At 37.5% G+C, this 20,659-nt stretch overlaps 1 protein-coding gene across 4 annotated transcripts in view; it reads right to left on the minus strand.

The window, feature by feature from the left end:
* Positions 1-20,659, minus strand: part of LOC117329095 (trichohyalin-like) — a 105,820-nt gene that overhangs the window by 66,144 nt on the left and 19,017 nt on the right. For all 4 annotated transcript variants that reach the window (XM_033886838.1, XM_033886830.1, XM_033886821.1 and 1 more), the window contains 4 exons: positions 20,533-20,630; positions 20,183-20,257; positions 19,079-19,179; positions 14,876-15,003 (listed from right to left, as the gene is read on the minus strand). In XM_033886838.1, the coding sequence (XP_033742729.1) occupies positions 14,876-15,003; positions 19,079-19,179; positions 20,183-20,257; positions 20,533-20,630 (402 nt within the window). The remainder of the gene's footprint in view (positions 1-14,875; positions 15,004-19,078; positions 19,180-20,182; positions 20,258-20,532; positions 20,631-20,659) is intronic.

The following is a 20,659-nucleotide window of genomic DNA, read 5'->3' on the forward strand; positions in this document are numbered from 1 at the left end:
AACTATAGCAAAGTTTACCCCCTCCCCAGGGGCAAACATGAGACCCCAGGGTCATGAAATTCACAATTTTGGTAAAGCATCTTAAGACCCTTCCATCTATGAAGAGTATTTGATTCTAACATATCTGAGAGTAGAGAAGAAGATTTTTGAATTTTTTGTCAATTTGACCCTTTTTGGCCCCGCCCACCAGCCCCTGGGGGTCAACTAGGGCCAACATGTACATACCATCAAAGTGTCATCCCATGCTGATAATTTGATACAAGTTAGAATGAATTCCAATACAAATCCAACAAATAATAGTCAAAAATGTGATTTCCCTATATAAACTATAGCAAAGTTTACCCCCTCCCCAGGGGCAAACATGAGACCCCAGGGTCATGAAATTCACAATTTTGGTAAAGCACCTTAAGACCCTTCAATCTATGAAGAGTATTTGATTCTAACATATCTGAGAGTAGAGAAGAAGAATTTTGAAGTTTTAGTCAATTTGACCCTTTTTGGCCCCACCCACCAGCCCCTGGGGGTCAACTAGGGCCAACATGTACATACCATCAAACTGTCATCTCATGCTGATAATTTGAACCAAGTTAGAATGAATTCCAATACAAATCCAACAAATAATAGTCAAAAATGTGATTTCCCTATATAAACTATAGTAAAGTTTACCCCCTTCCCAGGGGCAAACGTGAGACCCCAGGGTCATGAAATTCACAATTTTGGTAAAGCACCTGAAGACCCTTCCATCTATGTAGAGTATTTGATTCTACCATATCTGAGAGTAGAGAAGAAGATTTTTGAAATTTTAGTCAATTTGACCCTTTTTGGCCCTGCCCACCAGCCCCTGGGGGTCAACTAGGGCCAACATGTACATACCATCAAACTGTCGTCCCATGCTGATAATTTGATACAAGTTAGAATGAATTCAAATACAAATCCAACAAATAATAGTCAAAAATGTGATTTCCCTATATAAACTACATGTATAGTAAAGTTTACCCCCTCCCCAGGGGCAAACGTGAGACCCCAGGGTCATGAAATTCACAATTCTGGTAAAGCACCTTAAGACCCTTCCATCTATGTAGAGTATTTGATTCTACCATATCTGAGAGTAGAGAAGAAGATTTTTGAAGTTTTAGTCAATTTGACCCTTTGTGGCCCCGCCCCTCAGGCCCCTGGGGGGTGGGGACCATATAATTCACAATTTTGGTTCACCCTCAGCCATGGAAGCTTCCTGTAAAATTTCATTGAATTTGGTTCAGCAGTTTTTAAGAAGAAGTTGAAAATGTAAATTGTTTACGACGCACGACGGACGATGGACGAGGCACGACGGACGACGGACGACGGACGAGGCACGATGCCGGACAAAAGGCGATTGCAATAGGTCAACTGAGACTTCTCAGGTCGACCTAAAAATCGTCAAATAGTGTTAACTAAGCATTTTGACTATTCATTTGCGATCAGACATTTCTTATTGACAATCAAGATATAACCTGTTAGTTTGGAAGGTATTAGGACTATTGAATTACTTATAATTTAAAAGTAGACATGTTAATGTTCTGACCTAATTTTGCTAACATATCGGCCTATATTTACAGTAACACTTTAGGTTACCTAGACATTCACTATGAAATAATAGGCCCATATAAAAAAGTTTCCGATTCAAATAAAACAATAACCATGCATATACCTCACTATTTATTTAGGTCTTAGGTAGTCTAACTTTTGGGGTTATAACTTTTGTGGCGCAAATTAAACATGTACTGTTTTGGGGCCTATTCAATGGCCTCTGCTGTGCACTAGAACAATCATAATTTAATATCACAAAGTGAAGAAAGTTTAATGATAATTTGACATTGAATTCAATAGAATACTATCATTTTATTCATTTATAAATATGTCACTGTTCGTTGTTGTTATGTATCAGCCTTACATTTGATATGCCAAGTATACCTGTTTGACTCTGATAATTCAAACTCAAGCTGATTTTCTGAAGCCTAATTTTATATATTTTGAACAGGTTCATCAATATTTATTCATTTTTGTTTGAACTGACCGGAGGTTTACTGTATTTCAGTCCAGAATGTGTTCCTAGCTGGGAAAGTCAAATTATTCCAAATTTCTTCTTTAGATGAAATTGTATGATAAACTTGACATGACTATAACTGGTTGTTTGATAGGGCTGTGTGGACATGGACACACTTGTAACTGTGATGAGGACACTTGTTTCCACACCTCTTTCATTCCATGGAGGAAACGATGGTGTATGCTGATAAAATTCTGACAAGACATCTCTTGGAAGATTGAGGAAGCAAGCCTAGCGAAAACCTGTCTTCACAGTGTCAAAAGTCGAAAACCATTAACAGCATGCCTAACAATGAAATATTCATGAAAACTTTTGACATGAAATGCTAATATTGGAAAAATATGCCATCTGTGATGTGAAATTTTTGACAGTGAGGAAAACTGTTCTTTGCATGCTGTGATAAAAAACCCCAACAAAACAAGGTCAACACTCAGGATTTCCAGGAAATATTTTAAATCCATCTGCCAAAATAATGATTAGATTTACAATTTTTTCCACAAACTCTTCACCGCATGGAAGGGAAACTGGGGAAAGGATTTGTAAAGTGTACAGGGTAGGGAAAAATGAGCGAGGAGAGTGTGAGGGAGGGGAAATAGGTGTGGAGTGAGTGTGGAGAGTGTGAGGGAGGGGAAATAGGTGTGGAGTGAGTGTGGAGAGTGTGAGGGAGGGAGAAATAGGTGTGGTGTGAGTAAGGAGAGTGTTAGGGAGGGGAAATAGGTGTGGTGTGAGTATGGAGAGTGTGAGGGAGGGGAAATAGGTGTGGTGTGAGTGTGGAGAGTGTGAGGGAGGGGAAATAGGTGTGGTGTGAGTGTGGAGAGTGTGAGGGAGGGGAAATAGGTGTGGTGTGAGTAAGGAGAGTGTGAGGGAGGGGAAATAGGTGTGGTGTGAGTAAGGAGAGTGTGAGAGGGATAGGTGGGTGGAATGGGTGTTGGGGGGGGAATGGTGTGGGTGGGGGGAGTGTGAGGGAGGGGGAATAGGTGTGGTGTGAGTATGGAGAGTGTGAGGGAGGGGAAATAGGTGTGGTGTGAGTGTGGAGAGTGTGAGGGAGGGGAAATAGGTGTGGTGTGAGTATGGAGAGTGTGAGGGAGGGGAAATAGGTGTGAGTATGAGTAAGGAGAGTGTTAGGGAGGGGAAATAGGTGTGGTGTGAGTAAGGAGAGTGTGAGGGAGGGGAAATAGGTGTGGTGTGAGTATGGAGAGTGTGAGGGAGGGGAAATAGGTGTGGGTGAGTAGGAGAGTGTTAGGGAGGGGAAATAGGTTGTGTTGAGTAAGGAGAGTGTTAGGGAGGGGAAATAGGTGTGGTGTGAGTAAGGAGAGTGTGAGGGAGGGGAAATAGGTGTGGTGTGAGTATGGAGAGTGTGAGGGAGGGGAAATAGGTGTGGTGTGAGTATGGAGAGTGTGAGGAGGGGAAATAGGTGTGGTGTGAGTAAGGAGAGTGTGAGGGAGGGGAAATAGGTGTGGTGTGAGTATGGAGAGTGTGAGGGAGGGGAAATAGGTGTGGTGTGAGTATGGAGAGTGTGAGGGAGGGGAAATAGGTGTGGTGTGAGTGTGAGTATGGAGAGTGTGAGGGAGGGGAAATAGGTGTGGTGTGAGTATGGAGAGTGTGAGGGAGGGGAAATAGGTGTGAGTATGAGGGGGAGCAGGGGATGTAGTGTGAGTGTGGAGAGTGTGAGGGAGGGGAAATATGTGTGGTGTGAGTGTGGGGAGTGTGAGGGAGGGGAAATAGGTGTGGTGTGAGTGTGGAGAGTGTGAGGGACGGGAAATAGGTGTGGTATGAGTGTGGAGTGTGAAGAAGGGGGGAATAGGTGTGGTGGGAGTGTGGAGAATATGAGGGACGGGAAATAGGTGTGGTGTGAGTGTGGAGAGTGTGAGGGAGGGAAATAGATGTAGTGTGAGTGTGGAGAGTGTGAGGGAGGGGAAAAAGGTGTGGTGTGAGGGGAGGGGGGATAGGTGTGGTGTGAGTGTGGAGTGTGAAGAAGGGGGGGAATAGGTGTGGTGTGAGTGTGGAGAGTGTGAAGGGGGGGGGGGGGATAGGTGTAGTGTGAGTGTGAGAGTGGAGAATGTGAGGGAGAGGGTAATAGGTGTACTGTGATGGGGAGAGTGTGAGGGAGGGAGAAACGGCAGTGTCAATGACAGACTGGATCACAGTATATGGCAGTGTCTATGACAGACTGGATCACAGTATATGGCAGTGTCAATGACACACTGGATCACAGTTTATGGCAGTGTCAATGACAGACCTGGTCACAGTGTATGGCAGTGTCAATGACAGACCTGATCACAGTATATGGCAGTGTCAATGACAGACCTGGTCACAGTATATGGCAGTGTCAATGACAGACTGGATCACAGTGTATAGCAGTGTCAATGACAGACTGGATCACAGTATATGGCAGTGTCAATGACAGACTGGGTAACAGTATATGGCAGTGTCAATGACAGACCTGGTCACAGTATATGGCAGTGTCAATGACAGACCTGATCACAGTATATGGCAGTGTCAATGACAATTAAGCAGACATTACCTAGAACGGATGACATCCCAATAAAGTTTAGGAAAAGATGAAAGAGACGCAAATACTTGAACATCTACAAATGTGATATTGAAGTAAAATTTATGTCAAGCATAACTTGCAATGAGTTAATGTGATATTTTACATGTTGATAGGGATTGAAATGCATAAAATGTGATGTGTAAACTACAATAACACTACTGATTTGTTTGTTTGTAACCTGTCCACAAACTCTGTATAGAATACATCTCAACAGCTGTAGGGATATAACACCACCATAATAATTACAGCTGTAGGGATATAACACCACCATAATAATACCAGCTGTAGGGATATAACAGCTGGATCACAGTATCACAGTATATGGCAGTGTCAATGACAGACTGGATCACAGTATATGGCAGTGTCAATGACAGACTGGATCACAGTATATGGCAGTGTCAATGACAGACCTGATCACAGTATATGGCAGTGTCAATGACAGACCTGGTCACAGTATATGGCAGTGTCAATGACAGACTGGATCACAGTGTATAGCAGTGTCAATGACAGACTGGATCACAGTATATGGCAGTGTCAATGACAGACTGGGTAACAGTATATGGCAGTGTCAATGACAGACCTGGTCACAGTATATGGCAGTGTCAATGACAGACCTGATCACAGTGTATGGCAGTGTCAATGACAATTAAGCAGACATTACCTAGAACGGATGACATCCCAATAAAGTTTAGGAAAAGATGAAAGAGACGCAAATACTTGAACATCTACAAATGTGATATTGAAGTAAAATTTATGTCAAGCATAACTTGCAATGAGTTAATGTGATATTTTACATGTTGATAGGGATTGAAATGCATAAAATGTGATGTGTAAACTACAATAACACTACTGATTTGTTTGTTTGTAACCTGTCCACAAACTCTGTATAGAATACATCTCAACAGCTGTAGGGATATAACACCACCATAATAATTACAGCTGTAGGGATATAACACCACCATAATTATAACAGCTGTAGGGATATAACACCACCATAATAATAACAGCTGTAGGGATATAACACCACCATTATTATAACTCCTGTTGGGATATAACACCACCATTATTATAACTCCTGTTGGGATATAACACCACCATTATTATAACTCCTGTTGGGATATAACACCACCATAATTATAACTCCTGTTGGGATATAACACCACCATAATGATAACTCTTGTTGAGATATAACACCACCAGAAGTATAAGTTCTGTTGGGATATGTTCCTACAATAGCCAAGGATCTTTAACACAGTAAATGTGGTTTACTGAACTGACAAATTAATTATGTAATTAATATATGGCATGCATACTTAATGTTGGTTTCTTTACCAGTCATTAGAAGTAAATGAAGTAGCATTAACTGCCAAGGCTGATGTGTAGTCTACACCTTGGGGGATTACAGACAGTATTAGGTAAAATATCGTTTCATTCACAAACAATATCATTGCATGCATAATCTTTATCATTGAGGTTAGCGATATTTTCTTTCATCATTTTCTTGTAAATATATACACGCCCCGGATATTAGCAAGTAAACATGCAATGCACATTAAGATATTAACACATGTTAATAAATCAACAGTATTTCTGACTTAATTTTGCAAATCAGTGACGCCATAAAATTTAAGTGAGACCATTAACGGCTGATAAGTGTAAATACTTAATATCTCAATGGGATGGACAGCTATTTATTGAGTCAGTATATCACTGACTTAACCAACTATGTTAATTACAATATACTTGGTAAGTAGCCATAGAGAAAAAACATGCTCTGAACTGATCCTGATAGTAAAAATAGTTTGATGTTAAAACCAAGTACAGCTGCATGTCATCTTGTCCACTTGAAACACTTATCAAATGTTGAACAGACCTTGTCAAATTTATTTAGAACATTTCTGATCAAGGCTTAAAGACTATCTGTTGTAAGGTAGAAGGGACTCATGGTAGACTGTTGTAGGGGTTTACTGTATTGTACTACTCTTTGTAACATGAACACTGTGTCAACTACACAGCAGGGGAAGTGTGTAAGGGAAGCTTCTTTCTCAAGGTAATTGCTTCTCGTGTAACCAACAAATTTAACAATTCTATGAAGACCCTACCCGCTCTGATTTCCCTATAACAAATATGTGTAAACCTCCCCCATTTGAGTTCCCTGGGTACAAGAGAGTGAATCCTCTTCACTATGGCCCAGCAAATACAATTTTATGATTTTTGACTATGCAGAGACTTTAGGTAGAGATTGAATTATACTGCTGGAGAACTCAAGTCATTCTACATAATAAATAATACTGTATCATTAATTATACAACAGATTTTCAAATATTTCAAAATCTTAAAAAAGAAATTTAATCAACCGAGATAAAAAGTTTTCATTGATAAAAAGTTGATTTATAGAATAAATGATGGAAAAGACATGTGATGGTTAGGCAGATTAAAGCAATATAATTATATAACACAAAATTTACATATAATCATATGTCTCGCCTGTCCTGCTTTGTCAATATACATGTAGTAAGTTTAAAGCAAACTCCAAAATTTACAAAAATTTCAGTATTTTTTCCTTAAACAAAAAAAACTCCACATGATAGTAAGGAAGCCCCTTGTATACGCTATAGACATGTGTAAATATTGATGCATTGTGAAAGAAATATCAAATTTCACAAAATCACTAATTCTCAAAATTCACCTAAATATGTCATTTTTACCCCAAAAGTCACTCTTTCTGAAAAGTGAGAGGAAAATACATCTGACAAATGATAGATTTCATTCAAATCTAGCTATAAACTAATTTGTAGAACAATTGGAGAGGCAATAAAATTTCATATCAATTTCTCAAAAGGCTTTTAACCCAAAAATCCATGAAAAAACCTGAAAATTCATGTAATCTGTGGGATGTGTTGAGATGTCCATACTTCAATGCAACTATATTCCAGGTTTAATTGAAATAACATTGATATTTCATGAGAAACTGAGCTAAACACAAAACTTAAATTTCCGTCCAGATTCCCAGTGTCCCCAATCTCTAAGAGTCACTGGACCATAAATTCTGGATGATATTCCATAAATAAAGGGTGTTTTGAGATGTTCACTATGTTATCTATCTATATGTCAAGTTTGGTTAAAGTTGAACTTATACTTTATGAGAAATGGATCTAAATGCAAAACTTAATAAAGTTGAAGACGACACTAAAACCGTCGGAAAAGTAACAATGTAGTCCCGCTTCACAAATTCGCAGACAAAAATTATCACAGCAGGTAGAGTTTAAACATAAGATTGGAAACACAGTATTTTTTGGTTTGTCCCCACACAGGTGTGTAAGGTTTATTACTTACATATATAGTTCACATGAAAAAATATAACCATTTAGTAGATTCGATTGATCTGTGTCGTTTTTGTAACAACTGTATTGCTATCTGTGCCAGTGACGGCCAAGCTCCGACTTGATAACACAGACAAGCCTCACATTCGGTCTTTTATGATGACAATCACATGAACTCATCCCAAACCTATGTAACACCTGCAGGCAAGCCAACACTAATTGGTACTGTATACTTCATGTTATAATTACAACAAAAATCAAACAGGACTTAGAATTTGATACCATCTAGTTAAATTTATTAACAATTCAAAGAGAATGCTGTTTTTAAAAGTGTATATGTATAAATATATATGTAAAAATCTGAAAAAAATACTTAACACAAGGCTACTATCGAAAATAAATTCCAAACGTGCTTTATGGGAAGATGGGACAGGGGATAAAACCAAACACATTTTTTGCTTTAGGCTACCTATATAATACATTTGGTAATATATGGGAACAAGGAGATTCAAATAGTAAAATAAGGGGACAGGGTTACCTGTCATAGTAATCTGGGGTATTCGATCCAGATAGAGGAGGAGCAATGTTTACTGAGGGAGGGGCATCTTTACAAAGGGAGGGGCATACTTACTGAGGGAGGGGGAGGGGCAAAAACAATGTTTTCTGAGGAATGGGGGTAGGGGACAAACAGTTTTTAGAGACTGGTGGACAGAGAATGGACAAAAACGTTTGTTAAAGAATTTGGAAAAGGCAAAAACTGAAGGATGAAAACTATCACTAAGGGCAGTTAGAAATCACCTAGAAGGCAAACAAGTGTATGTGGAGGAGTGGGTATATATAACTGTCCAGTAGAGGAGTGGGGATATATAACTGTCCAGTAGAGGGGTGGGTATATATAACTGTCCAGTAGAGGAGTGGGTATATATAACTGTCCAGTAGAGGAGTGGGTATATATAACTGTCCAGTGGAGGAGTGGGTATATATAACTGTCCAGTAGAGGAGTGGGTATATATAACTGTCCAGTGGAGGAGTGGGTATATATAACTGTCCAGTAGAGGAGTGGAGATATATAACTGTCCAGTAGAGGAGTGGGGATATGTAACTGTCCAGTAGAGGAGTGGGTATACATAACTGTCCAGTAGAGGAGTGGGTATATGTAACTGTCCAGTAGAGGAGTGGGTATATATAACTGTCCAGTAGAGGAGTGGGTATATATAACTGTCCAGTGGAGGAGTGGGTATATATAACTGTCCAGTAGAGGAGTGGGTATATATAACTGTCCAGTGGAGGAGTGGGTATATATAACTGTCCAGTAGAGGAGTGGGTATATATAACTGTCCAGTAGAGGAGTGGGTATATATAACTGTCCAGTGGAGGAGTGGGTATATATAACTGTCCAGTAGAGGAGTGGGTATATATAACTGTCCAGTAGAGGAGTGGGTATATATAACTGTCCAGTAGAGGAGTGGGTATATATAACTGTCCAGTAGAGGAGTGGGTATATATAACTGTCCAGTGGAGGAGTGGGGATATATAACTGTCCAGTGGAGGAGTGGGTATATATAACTGTCCAGTAGAGGAGTGGGTATATATAACTGTCCAGTAGAGGAGTGGGTATATAACTGTCCAGTGGAGGAGTGGGGATATATAACTGTCCAGTAGAGGAGTGGGTATATATAACTGTCCAGTAGAGGAGTGGGTATATATAACTGTCCAGTAGAGGAGTGGGTATATATAACTGTCCAGTAGAGGAGTGGGTATATATAACTGTCCAGTAGAGGAGTGGGTATATATAACTGTCCAGTGGAGGAGTGGGTATATATAACTGTCCAGTAGAGGAGTGGGTATATATAACTGTCCAGTAGAGGAGTGGGTATATAACTGTCCAGTGGAGGAGTGGGGATATATAACTGTCCAGTAGAGGAGTGGGTATATATAACTGTCCAGTAGAGGAGTGGGTATATATAACTGTCCAGTAGAGGAGTGGGTATATATAACTGTCCAGTAGAGGAGTGCGTATATATAACTGTCCAGTGGAGGAGTGGGGATATATAACTGTCCAGTGGAGGAGTGGGTATATATAACTGTCCAGTAGTAGAGTGGGTATATATAACTGTCCAGTGGAGGAGTGGGTATATATAACTGTCCAGTAGAGGAGTGGGTATATATAACTGTCCAGTAGAGGAGTGGGTATATAACTGTCCAGTGGAGGAGTGGGGATATATAACTGTCCAGTAGAGGAGTGGGTATATATAACTGTCCAGTGGAGGAGTGGGTATATATAACTGTCCAGTGGAGGAGTGGGTATATATAACTGTCCAGTAGAGGAGTGGGTATATATAACTGTCCAGTGGAGGAGTGGGTATATATAACTGTCCAGTAGAGGAGTGGGGATATATAACTGTCCAGTGGAGGAGTGGGTATATATAACTGTCCAGTAGAGGAGTGGGTATATATAACTGTCCAGTAGAGGAGTGGGTATATATAACTGTCCAGTGGAGGAGTGGGTATATATAACTGTCCAGTGGAGGAGTGGGTATATAAAACTGTCCAGTAGAGGAGTGGGTATATATAACTGTCCAGTAGAGGAGTGGGTATATATAACTGTCCAGTAGAGGAGTGGGTATATAGTGGGTATATATAACTGTCCAGTGGAGGAGTGGGGATATATAACTGTCCAGTAGAGGAGTGGGTATATATAACTGTCCAGTGGAGGAGTGGGTATATATAACTGTCCAGTGGAGGAGTGGGTATATATAACTGTCCAGTAGAGGAGTGGGTATATATAACTGTCCAGTAGAGGAGTGGGTATATATAACTGTCCAGTAGAGGAGTGGGTATATATAACTGTCCAGTGGAGGAGTGGGGATATATAACTGTCCAGTGGTGGAGTGGGTATATATAACTGTCCAGTAGAGGAGTGGGTATATATAACTGTCCAGTAGAGGAGTGGGGATATATAACTGTCCAGTAGAGGAGTGGGTATATATAACTGTCCAGTAGAGGAGTGGGTATATATAACTGTCCAGTAGAGGAGTGGGTATATATAACTGTCCAGTAGAGGAGTGGGTATATATAACTGTCCAGTGGTGGAGTGGGTATATATAACTGTCCAGTAGAGGAGTGGGTATATATAACTGTCCAGTAGAGGAGTGGGGATATATAACTGTCCAGTAGAGGAGTGGGTATATATAACTGTCCAGTAGAGGAGTGGGGATATATAACTGTCCAGTAGAGGAGTGGGTATATATAACTGTCCAGTAGAGGAGTGGGTATATATAACTGTCCAGTAGAGGAGTGGGTATATATAACTGTCCAGTGGAGGAGTGGGGATATATAACTGTCCAGTGGAGGAGTGGGTATATATAACTGTCCAGTAGAGGAGTGGGTATATATAACTGTCCAGTAGAGGAGTGGGGATATATAACTGTCCAGTAGAGGAGTGGGTATATATACTGTCCGGTAGAGGAGTTGGTATATATAACTGTCCAGTAGAGGAGTGGGGATATATAACTGTCCAGTAGAGGAGTGGGGATATATAACTGTCCAGTGGAGGAGTGGGTATATATAACTGTCCAGTAGAGGAGTGGGTATATATAACTGTCCAGTAGAGGAGTGGGTATATATAACTGTCCAGTAGAGGAGTGGGTATATATAACTGTCCAGTAGAGGAGTGGGTATATATACTGTCCAGTAGAGGAGTGGGTATATATAACTGTCCAGTAGAGGAGTGGGTATATATAACTGTCCAGTAGAGGAGTGGGTATATATAACTGTCCAGTAGAGGAGTGGGTATATATAACTGTCCAGTAGAGGAGTGGGGATATATAACTGTCCAGTGGAGGAGTGGGTATATATACTGTCCAGTAGAGGAGTGGAAATATATAACTGTCCAGTAGAGGAGTGGGGATATATAACTGTCCAGTGGAGGAGTGGGTATATATACTGTCCAGTAGAGGAGTGGAAATATATAACTGTCCAGTAGAGGTTGGGTATATATAACTGTCCAGTAGAGGAGTGGGTATATATAACTGTCCAGTAGAGGAGTGGGGATATATAACTGTCCAGTGGAGGAGTGGGTATATATACTGTCCAGTAGAGGAGTGGAAATATATAACTGTCCAGTAGAGGAGTGGGTATATATAACTGTCCAGTAGAGGAGTGGGTATATATAACTGTCCAGTAGAGGAGTGGGTATATATAACTGTCCAGTAGAGGAGTGGGTATATATAACTGTCCAGTAGAGGAGTGGGGATATATAACTGTCCAGTGGAGGAGTGGGTATATATACTGTCCAGTAGAGGAGTGGAGATATATAACTGTCCAGTAGAGGAGTGGGTATATATAACTGTCCAGTAGAGGAGTGGGTATATATAACTGTCCAGTAGAGGAGTGGGTATATATAACTGTCCAGTAGAGGAGTGGGTATATATAACTGTCCAGTAAAGGAGTGGGGATATATAACTGTCCAGTAGAGGAGTGGAAATATATAACTGTCCAGTAGAGGTTGGGTATATATAACTGTCCAGTAGAGGAGTGGGGATATATAACTGTCCAGTAGAGGAGTGGGTATATATAACTGTCCAGTAGAGGAGTGGGTATATATAACTGTCCAGTAGAGGAGTGGGTATATATAACTGTCCAGTAGAGGAGTGGGTATATATAACTGTCCAGTAGAGGAGTGGGTATATATAACTGTCCAGTGGAGGAGTGGGTATATATAACTGTCCAGTGGAGGAGTGGGTATATATAACTGTCCAGTGGAGGAGTGGGTATATATAACTGTCCAGTAGAGGAGTGGGTATATATAACTGTCCAGTAGAGGTTGGGTATATATAACTGTCCAGTAGAGGAGTGGGTATATATAACTGTCCAGTAGAGGAGTGGGTATATATAACTGTCCAGTAGAGGAGTGGGTATATATAACTGTCCAGTAGAGGAGTGGGTATATATAACTGTCCAGTAGAGGTTGGGTATATATAACTGTCCAGTAGAGGAGTGGGGATATATAACTGTCCAGTAGAGGAGTGGGGATATATAACTGTCCAGTAGAGGAGTGGGTATATATAACTGTCCAGTAGAGGAGTGGGTATATATAACTGTCCAGTAGAGGAGTGGGGATATATAACTGTCCAGTAGAGGAGTGGGTATATATAACTGTCCAGTAGAGGAGTGGGGATATCTAACTGTCCAGTAGAGGAGTGGGTATATATAACTGTCCAGTAGAGGAGTGGGTATATATAACTGTCCAGTGGAGGAGTGGGTATATATACTGTCCAGTAGAGGAGTGGAGATATATAACTGTCCAGTAGAGGAGTGGGTATATATAACTGTCCAGTAGAGGAGTGGGGATATATAACTGTCCAGTAGAGGAGTGGGTATATATAACTGTCCAGTAGAGGAGTGGGGATATCTAACTGTCCAGTAGAGGAGTGGGTATATATATAACTGTCCAGTAGAGGAGTGGGTATATATAACTGTCCAGTAGAGGAGTGGGTATATATAACTGTCCAGTAGAGGAGTGGGTATATATAACTGTCCAGTAGAGGAGTGGGTATATATAACTGTCCAGTGGAGGAGTGGAGATATATAACTGTCCAGTGGAGGAGTGGAGATATATAACTGTCCAGTGCAAAAGTAAAAGATATTTTCCCAAATAATGTTTAGTTGAAATGATTGTCCAAATAGCTTTGATATAGTAATTAGGCTCCTAATAAAATTTGTCTGTCAAAGATAACTGAAGATTTCATGTGGACAATGTAAAGCACATCGTTATAAGTAACAAATTAATTATCAAACTTTTCAGAGTTCTCAGGGTAATTATGCTTTTTGTGTATGATTTTAATCCATCAATAATTTAACTAGATTTATTTAAAATTATAGAAATCTATATTTATATTCAACCTATATATTAAACCAAAATGCAGCAAAGAAGATCCGGCAAAAATGGGAAAGTATCAATCTTATTTTGGAATGAATTTTATAGATATTGTACATTATGTTTTGTTGATAGTGTATGTTTTCATCAAGATTACCTGTACATTAATTATGTGATTGGCGCAATTAAAATATCAATAAAAATTTGTTTTATTATATATGATTCCCTGTCAACAAGCCTTTTCAAATGGAAAATGTCAAATGTTTGGATCTAGTCACGAACAAAAATTCATCCAAAGTAAAGCTAATGATAAAGGGAGACAACTGTGTGGTACTGAGACAGATGAATATATTATGTTGGAATTGTAGAGTTATCTCCCTTCTCTATCATAAATATTTTTTGAATTGCTTCAATAAACAACATTCTTCATTCCTTGTCTTCTTATCACTTCATGTTCTTACCATATAAAAACAATAAACATAAAAAGAATGAAAGAGCTAAAAAGCAAAAAATACCTGGTTTTTTTTAACATGCACATTTTAAATTTATCAAATTCTTTCAGATAAGGATGACAGAGTTGTTTCCCCTAGTACATTTTTTTGTGAAAATTCTTAACTCCCCATTCATCCATATTTTAAAGGGAGACTCTCAATTCTTTTACCTTCATTTTCATCTGATTTTAGAGGGAGACCCTCAATTGTTTTACCCTTATTTTCATCTTATTTTAGAGGGAGACTCTCAATTGTTTTCTCATCACTTTAGACATAGATTATCAACTCTTCGTAATTCATATTATTTCCAAATTCCAGTAAATTTGAATACCAGAAAAAAAGAGCTTCAATATATATAGTCAGATGTTTTTTCTGCAGCTTCTTCAATCTGTTCCATCTACTGCAGTTAATTTCCAGTAAGGCTAATATCTATGATTGAACGATGTTGTATTCATACTAATAAACATATTTACAAAATTTAAGTATTAGACAACCACAGGAATGTCTACTAATCAATAAGATGTTTGTACCATGTATAACACTCACCTCTAGTTTCTGGTCTATCTGTCGGGCCTTCATGTCCAGATTGGCATGGAAGGCTGCCTCATTTAGTTGTCGCTGTATGTTAGAATTATCATCTAGTCTAAACTGAGTGTCTGTTAAGTGTCGTTGTTCTGAAAGAGATTCACAAGTACAGCTAAAACACAAATTTCAGTTATGCTTTTCTAATAAAAAATCATAAAAAATTTAAGTATTCTTGTTTGCTTGGATGGAAATTTACAGAAAAAAAAACCATGAATGTAAGAGGAAATCAAGTTCTCAAGGAAAACATGGTTAGACAGTTCCTATGTAACATATACACCATTATCTAGTACTCACTACCTAATGTAACATACACACCATTATCTAGTACTCACTACCTAATGTAACATATACACCATTATCTAGTACTCACTACCTAATGTAACATATACACCATTATCTAGTACTCACTACCTAATGTAACATATACACCATTATCTAGTACTAACTACCTATGTAACATACACACCATTATCTAGTACTCATAACCTAATGTAACATACACACCATTATCTAGTACTCACTACCTAATGTAACATACACACCATTATCTAGTACTCACTACCTAATGTAACATACACACCATTATCTAGTACTCACTAACTAATGTAACATACACACCATTATCTAGTACTCACTAACTAATGTAACATATACACCATTATCTAGTACTAACTACCTATGTAACATACACACCATTATCTAGTACTCACTACCTAATGTAACATACACACCATTATCTAGTACTCACTAACTAATGTAACATATACACCATTATCTAGTACTCACTAACTAATGTAACATATACACCATTATCTAGTACTCACTAACTAATGTAACATATACACCATTATCTAGTACGCACTACCTAATGTAATATTCTCACCATTATCTAGTACTCACTACCTAATGTAACATACACACCATTATCTAGTACTCACTACCTAATGTAACATTCTCACCATTATCTAGTACTCACTAACTAATGTAACATTCTCACCATTATCTAGTACTCACTAACTAATGTAACATACACACCATTATCTAGTACTAACTACCTATGTAACATACACACCATTATCTAGTACTCACTACCTAATGTAACATTCTCACCATTATCTAGTACTCACCACCTAATGTAACATACACACCATTATCTAGTACTCACTACCTAATGTAACATTCTCACCATTATCTAGTACTCACCACCTAATGTAACATACACACCATTATCTAGTACTCACTACCTAATGTAACATACACACCATTATCTAGTACTCACTACCTAATGTAACATACACACCATTATCTAGTACTCACTAACTAATGTAACATACACACCATTATCTAGTACTCACTAACTAATGTAACATATACACCATTATCTAGTACTAACTACCTATGTAACATACACACCATTATCTAGTACTCACTACCTAATGTAACATACACACCATTATCTAGTACTCACTAACTAATGTAACATATACACCATTATCTAGTACTCACTAACTAATGTAACATATACACCATTATCTAGTACTCACTAACTAATGTAACATATACACCATTATCTAGTACGCACTACCTAATGTAATATTCTCACCATTATCTAGTACTCACTACCTAATGTAACATACACACCATTATCTAGTACTCACTACCTAATGTAACATTCTCACCATTATCTAGTACTCACTAACTAATGTAACATTCTCACCATTATCTAGTACTCACTAACTAATGTAACATACACACCATTATCTAGTACTAACTACCTATGTAACATACACACCATTATCTAGTACTCACTACCTAATGTAACATTCTCACCATTATCTAGTACTCACCACCTAATGTAACATACACACCATTATCTAGTACTCACTACCTAATGTAACATTCTCACCATTATCTAGTACTCACCACCTAATGTAACATACACACCATTATCTAGTACTCACTACCTAATGTAACATATACACCATTATCTAGTACTCACTACCTAATGTAACATACACATCATTATCTAGTACTCACTAACTAATGTAACATATACACCATTATCTAGTACTCACCACCTAATGTAACATATACACCATTATCTAGTACTCACCACCTAATGTAACATACACACCATTATCTAGTACTCACCACCTAATGTAACATACACACCATTATCTAGTACTCACTAACTAATGTAACATATACACCATTATCTAGTACTCACCACCTAATGTAACATACACATCATTATCTAGTACTCACCACCTAATGTAACATACACACCATTATCTAGTACTCACTACCTAATGTAACATACACACCATTATCTAGTATGCACTAACTAATGTAACATTCTCACCATTATCTAGTACTCACTACCTAATGTAACATTCTCACCATTATCTAGTACTCACTAACTAATGTAACATATACACCATTATCTAGTACTAACCCCCTAATGTAACATACACACCATTATCTAGTACTCACTACCTAATGTAACATTCTCACCATTATCTAGTACTCATAACCTAATGTAACATACACACCATTATCTAATACTCACTAACTAATGTAAAATATACACCATTATCTAGTACTCACCACCTAATGTAACATACACACCATTATCTAGTACTCACTAACTAATGTAACATATACACCATTATCTAGTACTCACTACCTAATGTAACATACACACCATTATCTAGTACTCACTACCTAATGTAACATTCTCACCATTATCTAGTACTCACTAACTAATGTAACATATACACCATTATCTAGTACTAACCCCCTAATGTAACATACACACCATTATCTAGTACTCACTACCTAATGTAACATTCTCACCATTATCTAGTACTCATAACCTAATGTAACATACACACCATTATCTAATACTCACTAACTAATGTAACATATACACCATTATCTAGTACTCACCACCTAATGTAACATACACACCATTATCTAGTACTCACTAACTAATGTAACATTCTCACCATTATCTAGTACTCACTAACTAATGTAACATATACACCATTATCTAGTACTCACCATCAAATGTAACATATACACCATTATCTAGTACTAACCCCCTAATGTAACATACACACCATTATCTAGTACTCACTAACTAATGTAACATTCTCACCATTATCTAGTACTCACTACCTAATGTAACATACATACCATTATCTAGTACTCACTACCTAATGTAACATATACACCATTATCTAGTACGCACTACCTAATGTAACATACACACCATTATCTAGTACTCACTAACTAATGTAACATATACACCATTATCTAGTACTCATTCCATAATGTAACATACACACCATTATCTAGTACTCACCCCCTAATGTAACATATACACCATTATCTAGTACTCACCCCCTAATGTAACATATACACCATTATCTAGTACTCACCCCCTAATGTAACATATACACCATTATCTAGTACTCACTACCTAATGTAACATATACACCATTATCTAGTACTAACTACCTATGTAACATACACACCATTATCTAGTACTCACTACCTAATGTAACATTCTCACCATTATCTAGTACTAACCCCCTAATGTAACATACACACCATTATCTAGTACTCACTAACTAATGTAACATATACACCATTATCTAGTACTCACTACCTAATGTAACATTCTCACCATTATCTAGTACTCACTACCTAATGTAACATATACACCATTATCTAGTACTCACTACCTAATGTAACATACACATCATTATCTAGTACTCACTAACTAATGTAACATACACACCATTATCTAGTACTCACTACCTAATGTAACATATACACCATTATCTAGTACTCACTAACTAATGTAACATACACACCATTATCTAGTACTCACTAACTAATGTAACATATACACCATTATCTAGTACTCACTACCTAATGTAACATTCTCACCATTATCTAGTACTCACTACCTAATGTAACATACACACCATTATCTAGTACGCACTACCTAATGTAACATATACACCATTATCTAGTACTCACTACCTAATGTAACATACACACCATTATCTAGTACTCACTAACTAATGTAACATACACACCATTATCTAGTACTCACCACCTAATGTAACATACATACCATTATCTAGTACTCACCATCTCTTTTCTTGATATCTAAGTGAGATTTTGTTAGAGACAAATCAGCACTTAGTTTCCGTTTACTCATTTCTGCAGCCTTAGTATCACCATCACTTCTCCTGTCGGTCATACAATGTAACAAAATTGTTAATAATACCACATACAAAAAAATTTGAAGGAAATCCCAAAATGAATGATAGACATACCACTATATACTTAACATTCTGTACACCTTCCAGGTAATACCCTCAGTATCATAACAACTTATTAGGAGAGAAACATTATATCATAATAGGGGGACAACTTCTCAGAAAATCATTGAAATGGAAAATCAATTGCAAGTTTACAGATTAAATGCAACAAGTTTAATGGCCGAGAGTAACCTGGCTGCTAGGTGTACAATGATATTGATCATAAATTTAAAAGTAAAACACAAATAACTAAGTCCTGTCAATGTATGTCCTCATATTAACTCTAACAAGAGAGTACTTTATTGCATTTTTGCCAGTGAAATATAGAAATTTATTTAACTGAAAAAACTTACATTTTCACTACAGCGATGAACAGTGAAAATATAAGATTTTGCTGTGAAAATATATGTTTTTTTGTGTTTTAACCAATCAATGCGAACCTTTGAATTCACCTCATTGAAACTTGCCAATTTTTCCAATCAAAGCGAAGATAGATAAATGGGTAATTTTGCTATATTTCTGAAATATTCCGACTGATTTTTGACAAAACACTTACTTGACGTTAGCTTTTCATGCACAGATTCTCCGATAACAATAGTGCCGTCATGTTGGCATTGAGTAATGTCACAAAGAGACAACGTCATGAATCATGTTACTGATTCTCACTTTTTGACATTATTAATTTTTCAATGTTTTTAATTTTGCTTTTTTATCATAAGAATGAATAGTTTCCCGTTGAATATAACATATTTCACTGATATGACAGAATATTTTGATATTTTTTCACAAGTGCAAATATCCTGTCATACTTGTGAAATATATGTTATATTCAGCAGGAAACCATTCAATATCCTCTATATATTACACTTTACATGTTCATTTTTAACCCAACTCTATGAAGAACATATTGATTTGAAAAATATATACTTACATTAATTTATTTTTTACATTGTCTACTCCTTGTAAAGTCTCCTGTATTTTACTTGTTTGATCCTTCTTTCTTTCCCTGAAATGGAAAACCAATAAAATAAATGACTGTTAATTGTGTTTTTTAGCATTTTGACGGAGGTACAATAAATAGATTTCACATTTTATCTCATCCAATGTAAATAATAATTCTGACTAACACCTACCTTTCAGTATCAAATCTCATTACTCTGCCTTTCTTACCTTTCAGTATCAAATCTCATCACTCTGCCTTTCTTACCTTTCAGTATCAAATCTCATCACTCTGCCTTTCTTACCTTTCAGTATCAAATCTCATTACTCTGCCTTTCTTACCTTTCAGTATCAAATCTCATTACTCTGCCTTTCTGTGATTCCATATTCAAATTAATGGTTAGCTCGGCCAGATCATTTTGTAACTTAAGCTGTTCTTCCTGAAAGGATAAGTCAATCTTGTCAGATC

The sequence above is a fragment of the Pecten maximus genome, chromosome 1 (assembly GCF_902652985.1).
Source record: "Pecten maximus chromosome 1, xPecMax1.1, whole genome shotgun sequence".
NCBI classification, from domain to species: Eukaryota; Metazoa; Mollusca; class Bivalvia; order Pectinida; family Pectinidae; genus Pecten; species Pecten maximus.